The sequence below is a fragment of the Caloenas nicobarica genome, chromosome 26 (assembly GCF_036013445.1).
Source record: "Caloenas nicobarica isolate bCalNic1 chromosome 26, bCalNic1.hap1, whole genome shotgun sequence".
Classification (NCBI taxonomy): Eukaryota; Metazoa; Chordata; class Aves; order Columbiformes; family Columbidae; genus Caloenas; species Caloenas nicobarica.
Window position 1 is genome coordinate 1,403,588 of NC_088270.1, and position 17,008 is coordinate 1,420,595.

General features: G+C 43.1%; 1 protein-coding gene across 1 annotated transcript in view; it reads right to left on the bottom strand.

The window, feature by feature from the left end:
- Positions 1–13,554, bottom strand: part of NCAM1 (neural cell adhesion molecule 1) — a 90,187-nt gene extending 76,633 nt beyond the window's left edge. The window contains exon 1 of the mRNA XM_065651946.1: positions 13,342–13,554. Coding sequence (XP_065508018.1) covers positions 13,342–13,393 — 52 coding nt within the window. The 5' untranslated portion in view covers positions 13,394–13,554. The remainder of the gene's footprint in view (positions 1–13,341) is intronic.
- Positions 13,555–17,008: the final 3,454 nt, after the last annotated feature.

Genomic DNA, 17,008 nt, shown 5'->3' on the forward strand with positions numbered 1-17,008 from the left:
AAATGTCCTTCTCGGAATAGTATTTTCAAGGATGGCAAGGGAACATACCAGCCTAGCTCCTCTGATTACGTTGTCGTTTTTGTGCAGTGCACGTAAAGCTTGGCTCGGGGATCTTTGTTGAGAACTTTGTGTATCAACTTTACAAAAATAAACTGTCACTGCCATTTCTGTCCTTAGCACTGGAATAAAACATGCTCATGTCATACCCAGTGCCCTTCAGCACTATCACGTTGAAATCCCTTTGATGCTACCCAAAGATAGTACTTGTACAATCATAATCCACCAGAAACACTCTTTCGTTCTCCTTGTCAGACCAAGCTTCTGAATGTTGAGATATTTTGAGACACAATTATGGAAAACCCAGCTGCCCATCAAACGCTGCCCACAACAGTCCATCGCAGCAGTTTCTTGTCTTCTCAGAGGATGTTTAAGCAAAGCCGACGAAAAAAACCAAACACCAGGCAAGTATTTCTTCTGATACGTCTTGACAGTTCTAAATATTTTAAAAATACACTTACAATTTGCCTGTCCCACCCAAAATATCAGTCCATTACTCCACTTCAAAAGCACAGGGTCATGAAGGATATATATGTATACACAAGATACATAGGTAAGTATTACTGATCTTCATTGTCTTATTTAGGCTCCCTGTTCCAAAACACAAACTGCATTTAGTGTTTTCTTCCAGAGAAAGCAACTTTATCAACAGAACAATAAATTAGTGCCACCTAGTGGAGTTCAAAATGTTAACCTGGACCAGAGCTTTCAAACCATACCTGTCTTTTATTCGTGACCCCTACGAACGTCTAAATGAAATGAAAGCAGAAACAACTGGACAAGTCTTCCCTGCAGCGCACACTGCTGACCAAATACATCAGCATAACATGCACTTAAGTCTTTCTCAACTTCTAGAAATCTGCAGAAGCAACAAATGAAGACCAATACGCTTCTTCAACATCATCAGAAACTCAAGTTTAGAGCTACTGAACGTGCAGCCAATAGCTCTGCAGTTACAATAAATATGGGTCAAAAACATAACGGAAATATTTGGTATAATGGAAAAAATATTGCACTGATTTACAACTATTTTTCCAGCAGTTTTGAAAATAAGAATGCATAGGGAGGTTTAACAGCAATATCATTGCACCTTATTAAAAAAAAAAGAAGTGCTATTACTGTGTGATTCTGTATTTCTCTGTTCCAGGCCCTCTGCAAGAGCATCAAGATCGTTTACTCGCTATACAAAAGTAAAAACTATTATCATTAATCCACCCATCTGTGAGTGAAGTCAAGCAACATTTACATGAGCTTCTCTACTTCCGTTAAGATTTAGAATTGTTGCTACGGTGCCCAGTAGACTGCACATTAACTTTGTCAACAGAATTGCTTTGAAACACGTACAAAGAAATATTGTTATCCCACGTTCATAATGCATGCTGTCCACAGTATCCTGCAAGATAACAAGACCAGATCTCACCTATAAAAATGGACGGCAATTACAATGGCATTTGTCTGGCAACCAAATATCAAAGAGCTTTTCTGTCTCAGGACCAACAAACTGAACACGGTCCAAACAAAACATAAGCACATACCACTATAAATCAAAAGATCATGACTTCTGGTAATGGAATTCCAGGCTTTTAGATAAGCATAAAATACTATTATTTCAGTTTCCCTTGTTAAAATACCATTTCTGGGTTTTACGCAATTATAAGCAGGAGTACGTCTTGAGTCATAATGCAGTGTTAACACACCATCACTTAATAAAAATAGGACCTATGGGTGAATTAGTTGGTGCCAGAATTGACCAGCAAGGTAAAAAACTATTTACAGAGAAATGCAAAGATAATGGTAATCTCCTTGAGAAAAACCACGTCACCAACCAGCCATTCCTTTTTGTCGGTGTAAGCTATACGTTCTTTTCTCATAGCCCCAGATTTTACTCATTTTGCAAACGTACAGAAGACTAGAAACAGAGCAGAATTAAGTACTTCAAAACAGTAAGTACAACGTGCAGTTACATGTCAAATAGTAAGATATGGTCAAGAAGCTGAAAGATACCACACCACCCCAAAGTTACAAAAGGAGTTTAATTCTCATTAAGGCTTCCACGTATCTAATGAGTGAATTATACTAACTCTAACAAAGATTACATTGTCTTTCTGAAATGCTTGTTCTATGAGCTACCATTTTAGCAAAATATGCATTAATTTTACAATTACGTTCAACATTCAGATGTTCCAATAAGAGTACCGATTCCCAAAGAGCTTGCATGTACAATGCTACCATTTAGCTCAAATGTGGAAAACTTTTAAAGTTTACATCAAATATGTAAATGCAGATACTTTAAAATGCTTCCGGATCTGATGCAATGTCAGGCAGAGATATTTTTAGTTCTAATCCATTTAAAGTGCTAAATTCCAAGGGAATCAGCTGCATTGCTTTCACTCGCCACTTCAACTGAATTCTCTGGACCCTACTCACTGCAATCTTCAAGAAAAAGGAGATGAGATAAAACCATTCACCTGATAACAAAATATCTTCATCCTTTATTTTTTAATACTTGCAGGTACTACTGTATGTCCGAATAAATAATAAATCACAACTGCATTTGCACACACAAGACATTGCGTAAATACATAAATAATGCAGTGCCTTAACACACAAAATAAGTCAGTGTGGGATTTGCTACTTTTACCTCAAGTCTTATCGGCAGGTACCAATTTAGGTTCATGAGAAGCACACTAGAAATACACAAAAGCTTCCGAATACGGCACTAATCATTCTCTAGACCTGACAGTGACTACAGCTAGCTGCAACGCCACAAGAAACCAGAATCTTACTGCATCACTGCAACCAAAATCATCAATGACTTGGTATACATTTAGTTTGTGATTTCATTTAAATCTAGAACCATTCTCATAAAACAAGTATTCTCAAAATCCAGATTTTCTTTTAACCAAAATAAGCTTTGAAATCAGAATATACCAGGACTTTCCTCAGTAGATAATTAGCATATTGAGTCGTTTCTTTGGGGATTAGCATTTTCAAAAGGTGGACAGTAACTGAAACAGAGAGACAGGTTATCAGGAACTTAAGTGTACATGTTAGAAAGAGACTGCTTTCATTTATTGCTATTATGAGAACAGCACAGCACTTAGATTTTTGTCATTTACGAGTTATTATTTTAGCAATAAAACGATGCAAGCGCAAAACCAACGAGCTTGGGTCTTACAAGTTTATTTCTACTATTGTTGTATAAGCAAACACAACCCACTGTTATTGATAAAAGGAGAAATATTTGCAGTGTGTTTGCCCTGTGACTATGCACAGAGCACAGGAAAAACACAAGGTAAACATACTTCAGATATTGTTTCAATAGCTTTCACTCCAAGTACAAAGGGCATCATTTTAACCTATTTAGCAAACGAATGGAAATGTAACTGCTTCAGAAAATACATATTTATTAAAAAAGAGTCCAATTAAAACACTTCAATAGACTGCAAGTTAACTTCTGGCAGAGACACAGAGTAAAAGAATAAATCAGACAGGTATGAGCTTGTTTAACACATTACTTGATGGTGTTCAGGCTTCCTGGCAATAGTGAGGAGGAGGATTTTAGCTCTTAAAACGCAACATAAGTGTGAAATACTATGAAATGTTGACAGAGTGTTTTAAATACTAACAGTCCTACCATTTAAAATAGCTGAGCGCATCTAGCAAGGAAAAGCTCATGGTGTTTTCTATACTTTTTCCTAAGCACCCACAGCAAATCATTATTGGAAATAGCAGGTCAAGTGAATTTTAGTGTGAGCAGGAAGGCAAGACCTACGTGGTAAAAAAAATGCCTCCTCATGAGGCTATTTTTTTTTCCTCTTTCAACTAAATCCTCGTGTTTTTTTCAGCAGGTGTAAGACAGTACCAGAACTCACTTCAGCTCACAGGAATGCCCGGCTGTTTGAAAAGCACCGTCTTTAGGTCTGTAGATCTACATTCGGCTTTACCCACAGCGATCACGCTGACAAGGTGCCCACTTGATACGATCCCTCAGTACCGCATCTCGGAACAGGTGAGCAGGTCCCTCCTGACCGTTACGTACAACTGGGTGCTGCAACACCAGCTCTGCACGCACGCCTCGCTGCAGGTTTTACCTCCTCATCACTGATGCCACGCAAAAGCAAACTGGACAAGTGCGTGAGCATGAAAGACACACTTTGCTAGGAATAAAAGCATCCTACCAACAGAAATACCCATTTCCAAGTACCTAGACAAAATAACTTTTATTCCATTAACCAGAAAGATTTCACAGTACACCCTTAATCTAGAGCTAACATTCACGCTAGCTTGAAGTGGAAAATTAGTCTTTTCTCAGATGCAAACACAAGCATACACCGCAGCACTTCATTCTTTGCATTATTTTTGTCCATAAAGCCCAAACTATGCAAAATTTGCTTGTACAAATGAAATATTTTATGAAATATTGATTGTGATTTACAGAGAAGTTGAGAAAAATGATAGAGCTGACTGGCCAAAGTGCATTCACAAAAAAACCCCAACGTTAAAGCTAGGAAGTGAATCCATACTAAATTAAATCTCTGTTCTATATGTTCTTCCTCTTCTTACAAGCCAGTGAGTTTTCTAAAGCAAAACTCAGCTGAAAAGACAGAGGATGAAAAAATTCTGCAGCCAATCAGCTATAGATGCAAAATCCCTACAATAATAAACGAGCAATCGCTACAGAACTGAGAGATAAACAATGTTCATTCTTTTCGCGTAGATGTGCCCAGCTGTGAAGAGACAAAAGCTAGAACAGAAAAAGCGGCAGTGAGCTGAAGACAGCTGGAGAAGCTTTACAGGTCTGGAACAAGGTGCAGATCCAGCTACAGTTCAATCATGACACAAGTGACAGAGAAACAGCCGCTCAGAATTTTAGTGATGACAGTAGGGAGAAAAGCTAAATAGGATTCATGTATCTTCACAGTATTCATTAAGATTTTAATTTATGATGGCTTTCTTAGTATCTGTTACTTCTTGAAGACTAAGATGCACAATAAATACATACACACATTTTATTTTCTTAAGAGTATTCTAATATGCCTTTTTTTTTCCCCTAACAAATACCAGCCACTAGGGAGAATGTAATAAATGCTAAATGCCTTCAAGTTGCATCCTACAGATCGCTAAGAAATTAAACTCCAAAAGGATTTAGGGGACTATAGAGTAATTCTGCCCGTCTGTTCGCAACCCCTAAAAGCATGTTATACTTCTAAGGGATTATCTTTTGAAAACACTGGAACTGAAATACGGTTACAGTACTCTGTTCTTTTGAATTCTGCAGGCTTATAATATGTTACTTGGGCAAGCAGCTGTTGATTATATTTTTCTAAAATGGTATACACAAATGTCTGATGACTGTTTCTCTCAGTATTAACATATTCAAAAACGCAATTTGAAGTTCTTGAAAAATTATAATTAGCCAATACTGTGAGCATGCATTTTGCACGCTAGATCCTGAACTGCAGAAAATGAATGTTTAAAGCACATTGCTAAGTGTTATTTATACTCGCAGCTAGAGAGGAAGTTTTAGAAAGGGTTATTTATAGGGCTTTGAAAGTATACACAGGAGCGCACCGCATAAGTGTATTGTTTTATCATAACAATGCCACAGCTTGCACAACAATTCAATGACTAAATATTAAGGCACCTAGCATTAAAATGCATCACAGACGGAAATTACATCACTATTAGGTGTATATATTATTTGTTATTATACTACACTTAACCTCTAAATACTGGAAGTGTATTGTGCTTTATAAAAACATACGAAGAAAATAAATGTGCAAAGTAATGGGAAGCATATTGCACAGATGGTTTGGGGTCTTCTTCCTTCTGCCTGCAGGTGTGGTAACCACGACGACATACGGGCAAAGCTTTGATACATTACGGAAATCGTTCCATTTCTACCCTAGAATATAGGCCCTTGCACACGCACGCCGTAAACCCAACCATTCTCACTAAAATACAAAAACCTGTGAAAGTTTATCAGAAGAATGCTCCCCCAGCCTTCTGGCATTAACAGCATTACCAAATTCACACAAAAATTCCTCATGTTCACACCACCACCACCACCCACTCTCACTGTGCAACTAATGAGATACCAGGTGACAGCAATAAAAACACCAAAAGCTTCGTTCCTGTGATTAATTTCTGGAAAGATCTTTTCAGGTTAAAAATCAACGTTACTCCAGCCAGAACATCACCACTCGAGATTTCTCCACTGTCCTTAGTTCACACGAGAACTGTTCTACAACTTCTACTGGTTTACGTCACTTCCCTTGGAACCTTGCGAATTTCACTTGGAAAGAAAACTACCTGATATTTTTCTAGCAGATCCAAATGAAGTCACATCAGTGTAGGAAATATGCCCAAGTAGTTGATAATGCAAGAATAAGCAAAAGAGAAAAAGACAGTAAGGACTTCAGCAAACAGTAGCGCTCAATTATTATTATTACTGATTAAGCACAAAAGCGATAACGTCTTTGGATTTGGGATGTGCAATGATTATACAGTTGTCTGAGCTGCAGTTTCTCCCTCCAGATGTCTCGTTTGGTGTCACCTTCAGCAGAAACGATGTCACCACGGAACAGATGAGCTTCCACCTCCACTGACAACAGAACCTGTTGGTAAAGCTGCTCATCACCACCACAAACGGACCCAATCTGCAGGCCAATACTCTTACTCATTATGCCACAGCTCCTTTCAAAATCACATGCCCACTACATTGTACTTTATATATATATACACATATGCACACACCCCTCTTTTATCTGTACATCTTCTCATTTAGGATACCGAGCAAAATAGTTTGAGAGCTATCAATCATTGCAAGAGCTCCATCGTTCCCTAAAGTTCATGTTTCAATATCGCAGAACAAAAAGTTCCGAGGTCTTGCTGAGACTGCCAGGCACCTTCCCCGACGGCACAGGGCTGTCCAATGTAAAAGTCGCAGAAAAGCTCACCTGGCCTGGGCTTGCAGCCGGAGCACAAGGGGCGCGGACAAAGGCAGCAAGACACGTTAACATTCACCCCACGTTGTTCCCAACTAACAGCTGGAGTAACCTAAAACCACATTACCAGAGGAATGATGCAGGCCTAAAAAAAGGCGTTGTCATTCCAAAACTTACACAACCTGAAAATTTCTCCAATCTTTACATCTTTCGCATGTTTCTCAAAGGTATCCGCGCCCAGAGTTTTGGCCACCGCATGCACAAAAGGCAAACACTAAACTCCTCACCGATATTTTATTTTAAATCCTAATTGCCTGATAATCCAGAGTATTTGTACATTTAATGGGCAGGCTCTTGCATCCTGCGGATCCCCTCTCAACCCTGCCCGCAGCGCCCAGCTCCTGGCAAGCCAGGGCTGCTCCACATGAAACGCAACGACCAAATGGGACCGTTCTTCCACAAAACACTGCGCTAATTCTCCTGCATTCAGCCTTTCCACTTGAATGGAATAAAAACCCTTTTGAGAACAACAATTCCATTTCCCCCCCCCCGTCCCCCTTTTTTCTCAGGCACACTATGGGACTCCTCAGTGCACGCACAATGCAAATCAGGCAAACTTCCTTTGAAAGGGTGATTAATATGCAAAGACAGCCTGCTTTCTAGTGGGATGTGAAGAACCACCAACAAGCATTTCCAAATTCTGAGGTTTCTTCAATTATTTCCAGTGTTTATTTAAAACATGAGATTATGCAATAATACCACACATTAAGACTAATTTGGCAATACTGTGTAAACAATACCAAATTGGCTCTTCGTCTTTTGTATCATATTTAAATGCAGCCTTGAATATGCTAGCTGTGAAGGCACTGAAAAAAAAAAACCCAATCTGAATTATCAAATCCTTGATGTATATCAATCTTCACGTTGCAAAGACTGCATTTAACACCCATAGTAAATAACTGCACTTTTTTTTTTTTTTAGAGAAATGTTTAGAGGATTTTTCTGTACAAAACAAGATAGTTTACAATATACAAACTAATTTCAGTAACAATTAACTAACTTCTGTATGAATATATTGCAGTTCCAGTAACATTTAAAGTACTTTTTTATATAGTTGTTTTTGGGGTAAGAGATAGAATGCACAAAACATCTGGAAAAGCCCATTCAGATTGGAAGACACTGATTTTCTAGTTCCATTGTATAAAATTTTCGGCACTATTTTTCATCATTTATCACCTGGTCAACTACACTTTCTGTGTACAACTCAGCCAGGATTCTCCTATGGGAAGGACCTTTCAAGGGCCGATATATGACCATACTTTGTCCCAAATGAGCTCAAAATGCAGTCTGAATATGTTAACTGACTCATTTCTGATTCCAACCCTTTATTTCATACACTTTCCAACCTTTTCACACAGGTTTAAACACTCCCGGTCAGACTTTTGGAAACGCCTTTTGAGTTAACAAACGTGGTAAATTATTATTATTAAACATCAACAAGTAAGCAATAATTAACATTCTTGTTTATCTTAAAGATTTCAACCCTGACACATATCGCTAAAATAAACAAAAAGGAAAAAGTAAACTAAATACTTAAATAAGCGTCTGTTATAACTATTCTATAGCAGTAGCTGTACTAAAATTACAGAATCGAGGTTGGAAGGGACCTCCTGAGATCATCCAGCCCAACAGGAGGAAGCAGCTACAAGAGGGTACGCAGAAGTCTGTTCAGATGGGTTTTGAATAGCTCCGTGGATAGAGGCTCCACAATCTCTCTGGGCATCCCGTTCCAGGATGCGACCACCACCTTCGCAATAAAAATAAACGGGTTTGATCTGTTTTCTTACGTTTGGACAGCATTTCCTGCATTCCAGTTTGTGCCCGTTGTCTCTTGTCCTTGGAAGGTCTAGAAGCCGCAAGCATGACTCATTGTACGGATAGCAATTCTATGCCTTCCCATCATTGTCTTAGACAGAGCGAAAGCTATTGCACTTCAACTCTAAGTGAAAAAATTATTTCAATCTGAATTTTATCCTCGATTTTTATCTATTCTACTTTCTTTAGGCATCTCTATCGTAAACTAAAAAAACGGAGAAAAATCTCATTCCAGTACTCAGTAGCTACTGCCTCAGACACCAACGCAAAGCGTCCGAAGGAACGGGAAGCCCGCCCCGGCTCTCACAGTAACTTCAAAAGGCAACGTTCCTAATGAGCAGCTGCAGCGGGGAAGCTGCATTTCAACACCGCGAACTGAAAGGGCATAATGGCACTGCCGCCAAACCCACCTAATTTACATCCCTTTGCATCAGCAAGGGCTTTAAACCATGGTAATGTGTTTTCCTAAACAAAAGATGCCAGAGACAGCACAGATCTGACCTTCGAATTTGCTTCTGTAATTTTTATGTCTCAAAGTCTATTTGCCTGGTGGCTCTTTTTTTCCTCTCCAGGACTTGAGAGCGTTGTGATGAAAACCAAGACATCAAGCGCTATGAAAACACGCGCAAAGGGCACCGTTCAAAGTGGCGATGCCTGGGAGCTGTAGTTCTCTTTACAGACACACCCTCAGCCCAGTTACTCCCAGACGTTCACCGCATCATAGATAGCTATTGAACAAAGATATTCATACAATTTTTGTTTCCCGAATGTTTTCAAACATCCATATTTACAATTGAGCTGGTTTACGTATTTTATCTCACATTTCAGATCTTCCTGAGGGTATGGAATTGGGAAAACAAAAATGACACCATCTTTTCACTGCACCTGAAAAACAACATCATGGCCCCTACTTGCATTTTCTGATAGTTCTCTTTATAAAAGCTGTGACACACACTTACAAAGACAGCAGCTTCTCCCAGTCTGCTTATACAGGCATTGTGAGAAGTTCATAAGATCTGCCTTACTACTTGGAAGTTTTGAGTTCGAGTACGACAGGATTGTTATTAACAGATCAGATCATACTGAAGTATACCGCCCCGCAAAACCAATGCTTCAAAAGCCACACAAGAAAAATCAACGAAAAACTAGAACTGCGCATTCTCCATATAAACAGTATCACCAGGTGTGTTTAATAATGAGTAAAAATGCAGGATGGCCTTTTAAAGGAGAAGATAAATGTGCTTTTGTCTCTTACTAAAGCTACTTTTCTGTTCCTTGAAGACGGATGGCAGCAGATGCAGTGCCCCCTCCTCCATCAATTGGTTCTGCTTGCCTGCCAGCCAGTCGAGGCAAATCCGCGGCATTACGACCCCCCCTCCCCGCCGCCCAAAAGCAAGCAAAACGCCCAAAACCCCATGTCATTCTCTATCAACAAGAAACAATCACTTATACCCAATGGCAAAAAAAGTCTATCCTTAAAATAAGTTTCTGGAGATGAGCCAAGAAAAGTGAAGGCACTTTCAGTCTGGAGAGCAGCCACAATCTTTAACGCTTAAAAACTGGGTATTCCTTTAATTGCTATTACATTAAATGTAAAAAAACCCAACACACCACACACAAACACCACCACACACACAGAACACCCCCAAAAACCTCAAAAGTCAGGACTTTTCAAATTCACATGTCAAGAGGACAAGAGGATAAAGTTTATACAAAATATACTGTTATTTAAGAAACCACAGTTCTCAGGATGTAAATGGAAGATGAGCCATCTGCTGTATCTATAAATCAGCTTCTAAATTATAAGAGAATTTAACAGTAGATTAAATAAATTATCACTATCACAGGCCATGGAATATGGAATTATTCTAGAAGATGTAAAGGCATGCTTTTGTTCTGAACCTTCCATGTAACTATTGCTTAGACGTCTCTTCAGGGATTCTTCACTAATAAGCATCTATCTCTTGTCTGCTCTTACACTCAAGCCACTGTAAAGCTGGAGTTAGGGTTTCTTTATTAGCATCATCATAGCTGCTCCCCTCCTTTCATTGACATCTCCTTCAACATCACAGCTTCCAAAGCCCCAAGCAATAGCCTTTCTCTCCCCGCCTCCGCATCACAGTGTGGCGAGGTCAGCTGGGAAAAAAAGGTACAAGCTTTAGCAGACCAAAGCATCCTTTAGCATGGAGAGCTTAACCATGTGCTCAGTGCTGCTTTTACCATAAACAGTGCTGCTGCTTTGTTCTAGCTTTTTAATATTTTATTTGGGTTTTTTTGTTCTCCATTTTATGCTGATTTAACAGTCCAGTTCCAGCTGTGCAGCTCCCTAGGCACTCTATGAATTCATAATTATTATTATTGGATAAACACGCATTTGAGTGGGGCAACAGATGATATGCAGATAATTTTTCTTTGCTTACTCCCATCTATTCCCCCTGAAAAAAAAAACCAACGCTTTATTCTCCCCTCCCACAGCTGAGAAAGCCTGTGTGAAGGTGTCAGGGAGGCGACAGCTACAGAACCACAGATAGTAGTCTGGCATCTTAGAACAGCTGAGATTAAGAATGTATGCAGAGAGAGCGATTAGAGGGCGTGGCTGAGCCAGATGCAGAGCTGGCGACAGTGAAGAACTGTGCTGAAAATGGAACGGCAAGTCCCCCTTACTTGCTACATATACACCGTCTAATAAGCAGTAATACATTTTTCTTAAATTATAATAAAGAGAAGCTATATAGTAGTGCGTACGACGCAGGAGAGCTGTGTAGCGTTAAGAATGGGTGTTGTGCTGATGTTAAACAGGTGTCTTGATTGGGCAACAGACTTTAGCACACTGGTGGCAACGGTCCGCCATGATGGCAGCTGGAGCAGAGCCACGACAAAACAGCAATTGGTACTATGTTAGTAGACTCAGCTACAGCAGAATTGCTTAAGGAGATAAGGAATCATCTGTATGGGAATGAGGCAATGAGGGGTTATGGTAGTTAAGGACAGAACCGAAGCGAAGGGGGAAAAGAAGCTGTGCAGCAAGGTTTGTGATAGCAGTGATGTGAAGGAGTAGTGCCCTGGGGTACATTGCAAGGACACAGGAACGGGTACAGGAGCTACCCCGAGAGAGCGGGGATCTGGCCAGAGAGCGAGCTTCACTGACATTGCAAGAGCAGTGATTGGGAAGGAGTTATGAAATGAGGAGCTGAGAAGGGGATGCAAGAAGCAAAGGCAATGACAGTTTGGAGGTAAAGACAGCAGGGACAATCAGCGCGGGTGCTTCAGGCCAAAATGCTTGCAAAGGGGCGGGAGGTGAGCTGTAGGGCAGGGAGGAAACAGCCATAGCCAAGAGCGGGTGCAGAAGGCCCTGGGGAACGCTTCGCGGCGAGTGCGGGTAAGGACAGCGCAAAGGCTTCAGGGCGACGGAGCTGGCTGCGGGATGGCAATGGGGAGGCGGCACGTCGGGGCGGGCCAGGCTGGCGGACGGGGCGGCGTCAGCACAGGTGTGGCCCGGCCCGAACCGCGCCCGGCCAACCTGCGGCGCCCCGGGGCGGGGCCGGTGATGCGGCGGGGCCGTTACGGACGTTGGTGACCCGAGCGCTAACGGCCGCTCTCGCTCGGGGCCGCCCCCTCCGGGCCGCCCCCCCGCCCCGTCTCCGCTCCATCGCTGCCAGCCGCCCCGCTCCCCTCCGGTTTTTTGGTGGCGTTGGGTTTTTTGCGTATGTTTTTCGGTTGGTGGTGGGTTTTCGGTGGGTTGGTTTGTTTGTTTGTTTTTCTTTCCCACAGCTGCTCTAACCCCCCCCGCCTTTAATTGCGATCGCATCTCTCCCCTCCCCGCGCTGCGATTTCTGCCCGGCACACGCACCGCTTGCAAGAATGAGGGCGGGCGGGCGGCGGCGGCGAAGGGGAGGGTGTGGACGCCGCCGCGTAGCGCAGTAGCATCCTCAACATTCACAATGAAACCGACGCGACAACGCAAACCCACCGCCTCCTCGCACCGCGGCACCATTAACACAGCGCACTCAGCGTCCTCTCCGCTTCGCTCGCCTCCCCTTCGCCCATCTCCATTGTCTGGCACTCACGGCACACCGAGCCGCCAGCCCGGGGGGCTCCCGCGGGGGGAGCCGTTCCTCCTGTCGCACCCGCGGAACAGCAGCACCAGAGCGCACACCGAGCCGCTCGCTCACACCCTTCCCACCTACCCGCCCCTCCGCTTTCTCCTGTCAAATTCGCACAGCTCGAGCCATCTTTCCCCTCCGGCTTCCACGACAGCGAACAATGTGCACGAATCAGCCACCCCGTCACGCACACCGGGCGCGGCTCGGGGGGGCGGACACCCCACCATGAGCTATTTCCCCCGCAAGCCCAGCGGCAGCGCAGGGGCGGCGGGGTCTGCCCGACCCCATTGTTCGCTCCACCAGGTCCCGACATTACCTCAGCCCAGCCCCGGGCAGCGCCCCGGCCTCGCACGTACCTGCGGCTCCGAGCAAAAACAACGTCCAGGGCAGCACGGTGGCCAGCAGCATCGCAGCCAGCTAGGGAAGGGAAAGCCGCTCGTGAAATAGCCTATTCCCGCAGCCTGAAAGAAACGCAGCTCGCTTCGATTATTATTTTTTTTCCGCTTTGTGGCCCCGTCTCGCCTCGCCGCGGCTCCGGCCCCGCACGCACCCCGCGCTGCCTGCGCCGCGTCCCGGCGCCGCCGCCTTGACTGACAGGCGGCCTCAGCACCGCGGCCCGGATCCCTGCGCCGCCGCGCTCCCGCGGCAGACGACACCGCCGTGTTCTTCCACCCGCGCCCGCCTCAAATAGTGCAGCGCGCCCGCGCAGAGGGGGCGGCGGGGGCGGCGGGGGCGGCGGGCGCGGAGCCGGCTCGGCAGCGGCCCGATGCCGAGGCTGCGGCGGAGCCGCCCGAGGTTCGGGTGCGCTCCCGCTCGGGGAAGGGCGGCGGCGGCGTCTGCGGGGCTAGTTTACTGCCAAAAATGAAATTAACGAATCAGCCCGCGTGCGCGGATTTGGGAAGGGGTTTCCCTGCCGGTTTGGCCCGCGCCCAGCCTGTGGGGAGGCAGGTGCTAGATGAAGAGAGCAAGGGGAACATCATTTTATCAATCGCCTACACTTGGGGTGATCTTTTGTTCCATTTTTGCATGAGGGGGCAGAACTTGCTCAGAAATCACAGGAGTCCCAGGGGCAGGAGTTCTTGCAGGCACCATTTTGTCATAGCCGAGAGTTGTGGCAAAAGCCAGGGCGGAACCGCGGGTCAGGGGATGCTCCGTGGAGATGCAGCTCTGAAGGAAGAAGGCTGCCCACCCTACGGACCATTTCTCCCAAGCCTCCCTTCGCACGGCTCCACTGCGACCCTCAGCCACCCCCAGCTCCCACTGACGCTACATCAGAGCTGTTCTAATGACTTCCATGTGTGTTTGCACATACATACAGAATATCTTGTCATTCAGCTTGTTGTCTACACCAACACCCCCAGCAGCTGCTTGAAGATCTGAGAGGCAGTGGGCACTCGGGCACAGTACAAAAGATGATGTCGATTCAGTACCGGGTGTACAGAAAAATTAAAGTGGATTTACCCTACAATCCACAAAGCCTATCCTCCTCAGGTTATCGTGCTCCTCCAGCACCTTCCCATACTGCAGGAATTGCTGAGAGCTCTCATTACTTGAGTACAGTGTTGCTCTGGGATCTGTGAACAAGGGGACCTGCACTTTAAGGGGGAGAAAGTTCTTAGGAAAAAATTAACATTTAAGCATTTATTTTATTCAGGTGTAGCACACCGTCTGTGTTTTCATTTCATTAGTATTAGAGAAAAACACTTCAACTGGAAGTAGATCTTCATCACAACATGCAAAATAATTTGGCTTAGGTGGCTAATTGCTATTTTAAAATGAAATTCAAAATACCTGGAGTAGTTGTGGACATGTAAGGACTTCCAATGCCACAGACACTTTATTAGCAGAAAAGTGCCAAGCAGAAACTGCTTAGGCAGAAGATAGCTTAGATAAAGAACCGATACCCTTTGAATACAATTGATAACAGTATTTCCAGCAATATTTTAATGTAGTCAATCCATTCCAGCATTTTGCCGTTAGTGGTCTAAAGGATCATTCCAGGCCAGATCATATTCTTTTATTTTATCCTTTTCTGCTTGAGAAATCCCTTCCCCCTTTTCATTTTAGAAAAATCCTTCTCTAAAAGAAACAACAAAATTACTTATTGCGCTGTGATTGAAAACATGCCTTCTCCGCTCCTTTGGTCTGCCTAGCCCATGGCCTCATGCTGGATTGATTATCTGCAGAGAGCAACCTTGCTCAGCCATGCCATGTGCTATTACTCAACTCCCTCTTGCTCTCCCAGCTTCACACCAATCCCCGCTATCCTGCAGACGTGCATTCTTGAACTCTGTATTCCACCCCCCACCAACATAAGGTCACTCATCCAGGAAGATGCCAATATTAATTTAAAGTTTTCCAGGTCATACAGATGCTTGGCTCGGAGGATTTTGGAATAGAAAGCCAACCTCTCACCAGGTGTGTTTCTTAGGGATAAAAACTCCGAGAAGAAAGAGTCTCCTTTATCCTGAAAATAGTAAGCTGATTTCTGGGTACATATTAAATACTTTTCCTCTTATAAGAAAGAATGCACTGAGTTTACACAAATTAGTACACAAATTTAGCAGATTAAATAAACTAGCTTTTTTTAGAGCAGAGAGGCAGTATCTCCATCATCCATCAAACCAGAACATTTTGGAAGGCTCCCACCTTGCTTCTCCACCCTTTGAACTGCTGGTTGGCAAATGTGCATGAACGTAGTGGCAAGCCATCTGCTTCTCCTTGGGTCCCCCCTCTGCCAACAACTATCCCAATGAGCTCGCCCTGTAAAAAGTAACCCCAAAGGATAACAAAACATGGCTTCATGAGAAGTGGTCTTTTTATTTTTTTTTATTTTTTTTTTTTTTTAATACCAGCTCCACCAGCTGAATTTCAAGCACTATGGAATTTCTGAGTCTCTACCCTGAGCAGTAAGATCAACTCCTTTGCATTCAGCCAGGTTAGTGCCCAATTGTTCCCCACAAAGAGACTGAGTTGTCATGCTGTTATTAGTACTGTCAGAAATAGTTTGTAGAATTAGTTCTAGTTCTCAGAGGCCTTACACAAGTGTCCATTTCTTTCCCTGCTACAAAAAAACATCTAGATAGACAACTGCGTTATAAAAATTACATTTATAGCGTTCGTAATAAGAGATCATGGGAGTGCACAGGTCATTATAAATTGAATGAGGAAACTATAACACTAACTGATAAGATGAAACTGTCCATTTTTTATAAGCCGCCAGTGATTTTTCTATGAAATCTCAGTCATCTTAAATTAAAAAAAAAAAAATAAAATAAAAATCAGCAAAACAGCAAAAAGCTTCTAAATAATTTTAAAACAAAATTGTGGATTTTATGATGGAAGTCAAATAGAGACAAGTCCCAAGCATATCCAGCATATCCAAATTGAATGAGGTGTTCTAAGTACATTACCTGAAACATTTCCCCTTTTTAGCCGTTAACTGACATCTATGAGCCATGCCCATGCACTTCTTTCCCTTAACCTATGAAATAAAAAGGGCAAATACACAAATCAAAAATTGAAATGCAGGTTTCAGTTATTGACTTTGTTGGGTACTTTGCGTAAAAGTGACCGGGAAATTTGGATCGAGTTTTCTCCCAGGTTTAGAACCAGCAGCAATGGTATCTATCAAATTAATGCTACTTGGACTATGCAAATACGAGGATGAGTGATCCAGAGTTTTAACCATACAGGCGTTTCGCAGGGTAGGTGCAGCTTCAACATCATGAAGAGATTGTAGAGTAACGCGCTCTGTAGCTGGCATTGCCCTTTTCCTGACATAACTGTTCACTGGTTGGTATTTGAGGCAGGATTATTACAGGATGCACTGGAAATTCTCTAAGACGTTAAAGAATTGTGTGGGGTCAAGAGAGGACTTCAGCTGTCAAGCTAGAAAGAAATAACCTAGCAGACAGTAATGCTTTGTGGTCTGTCTGTGAAAAGAAAAGTTCACAATCTAAAATTGCTACTGAGGTCAAATCCCAAGATTCAAACCTGATGCAACAGGACAGTAATAACCGT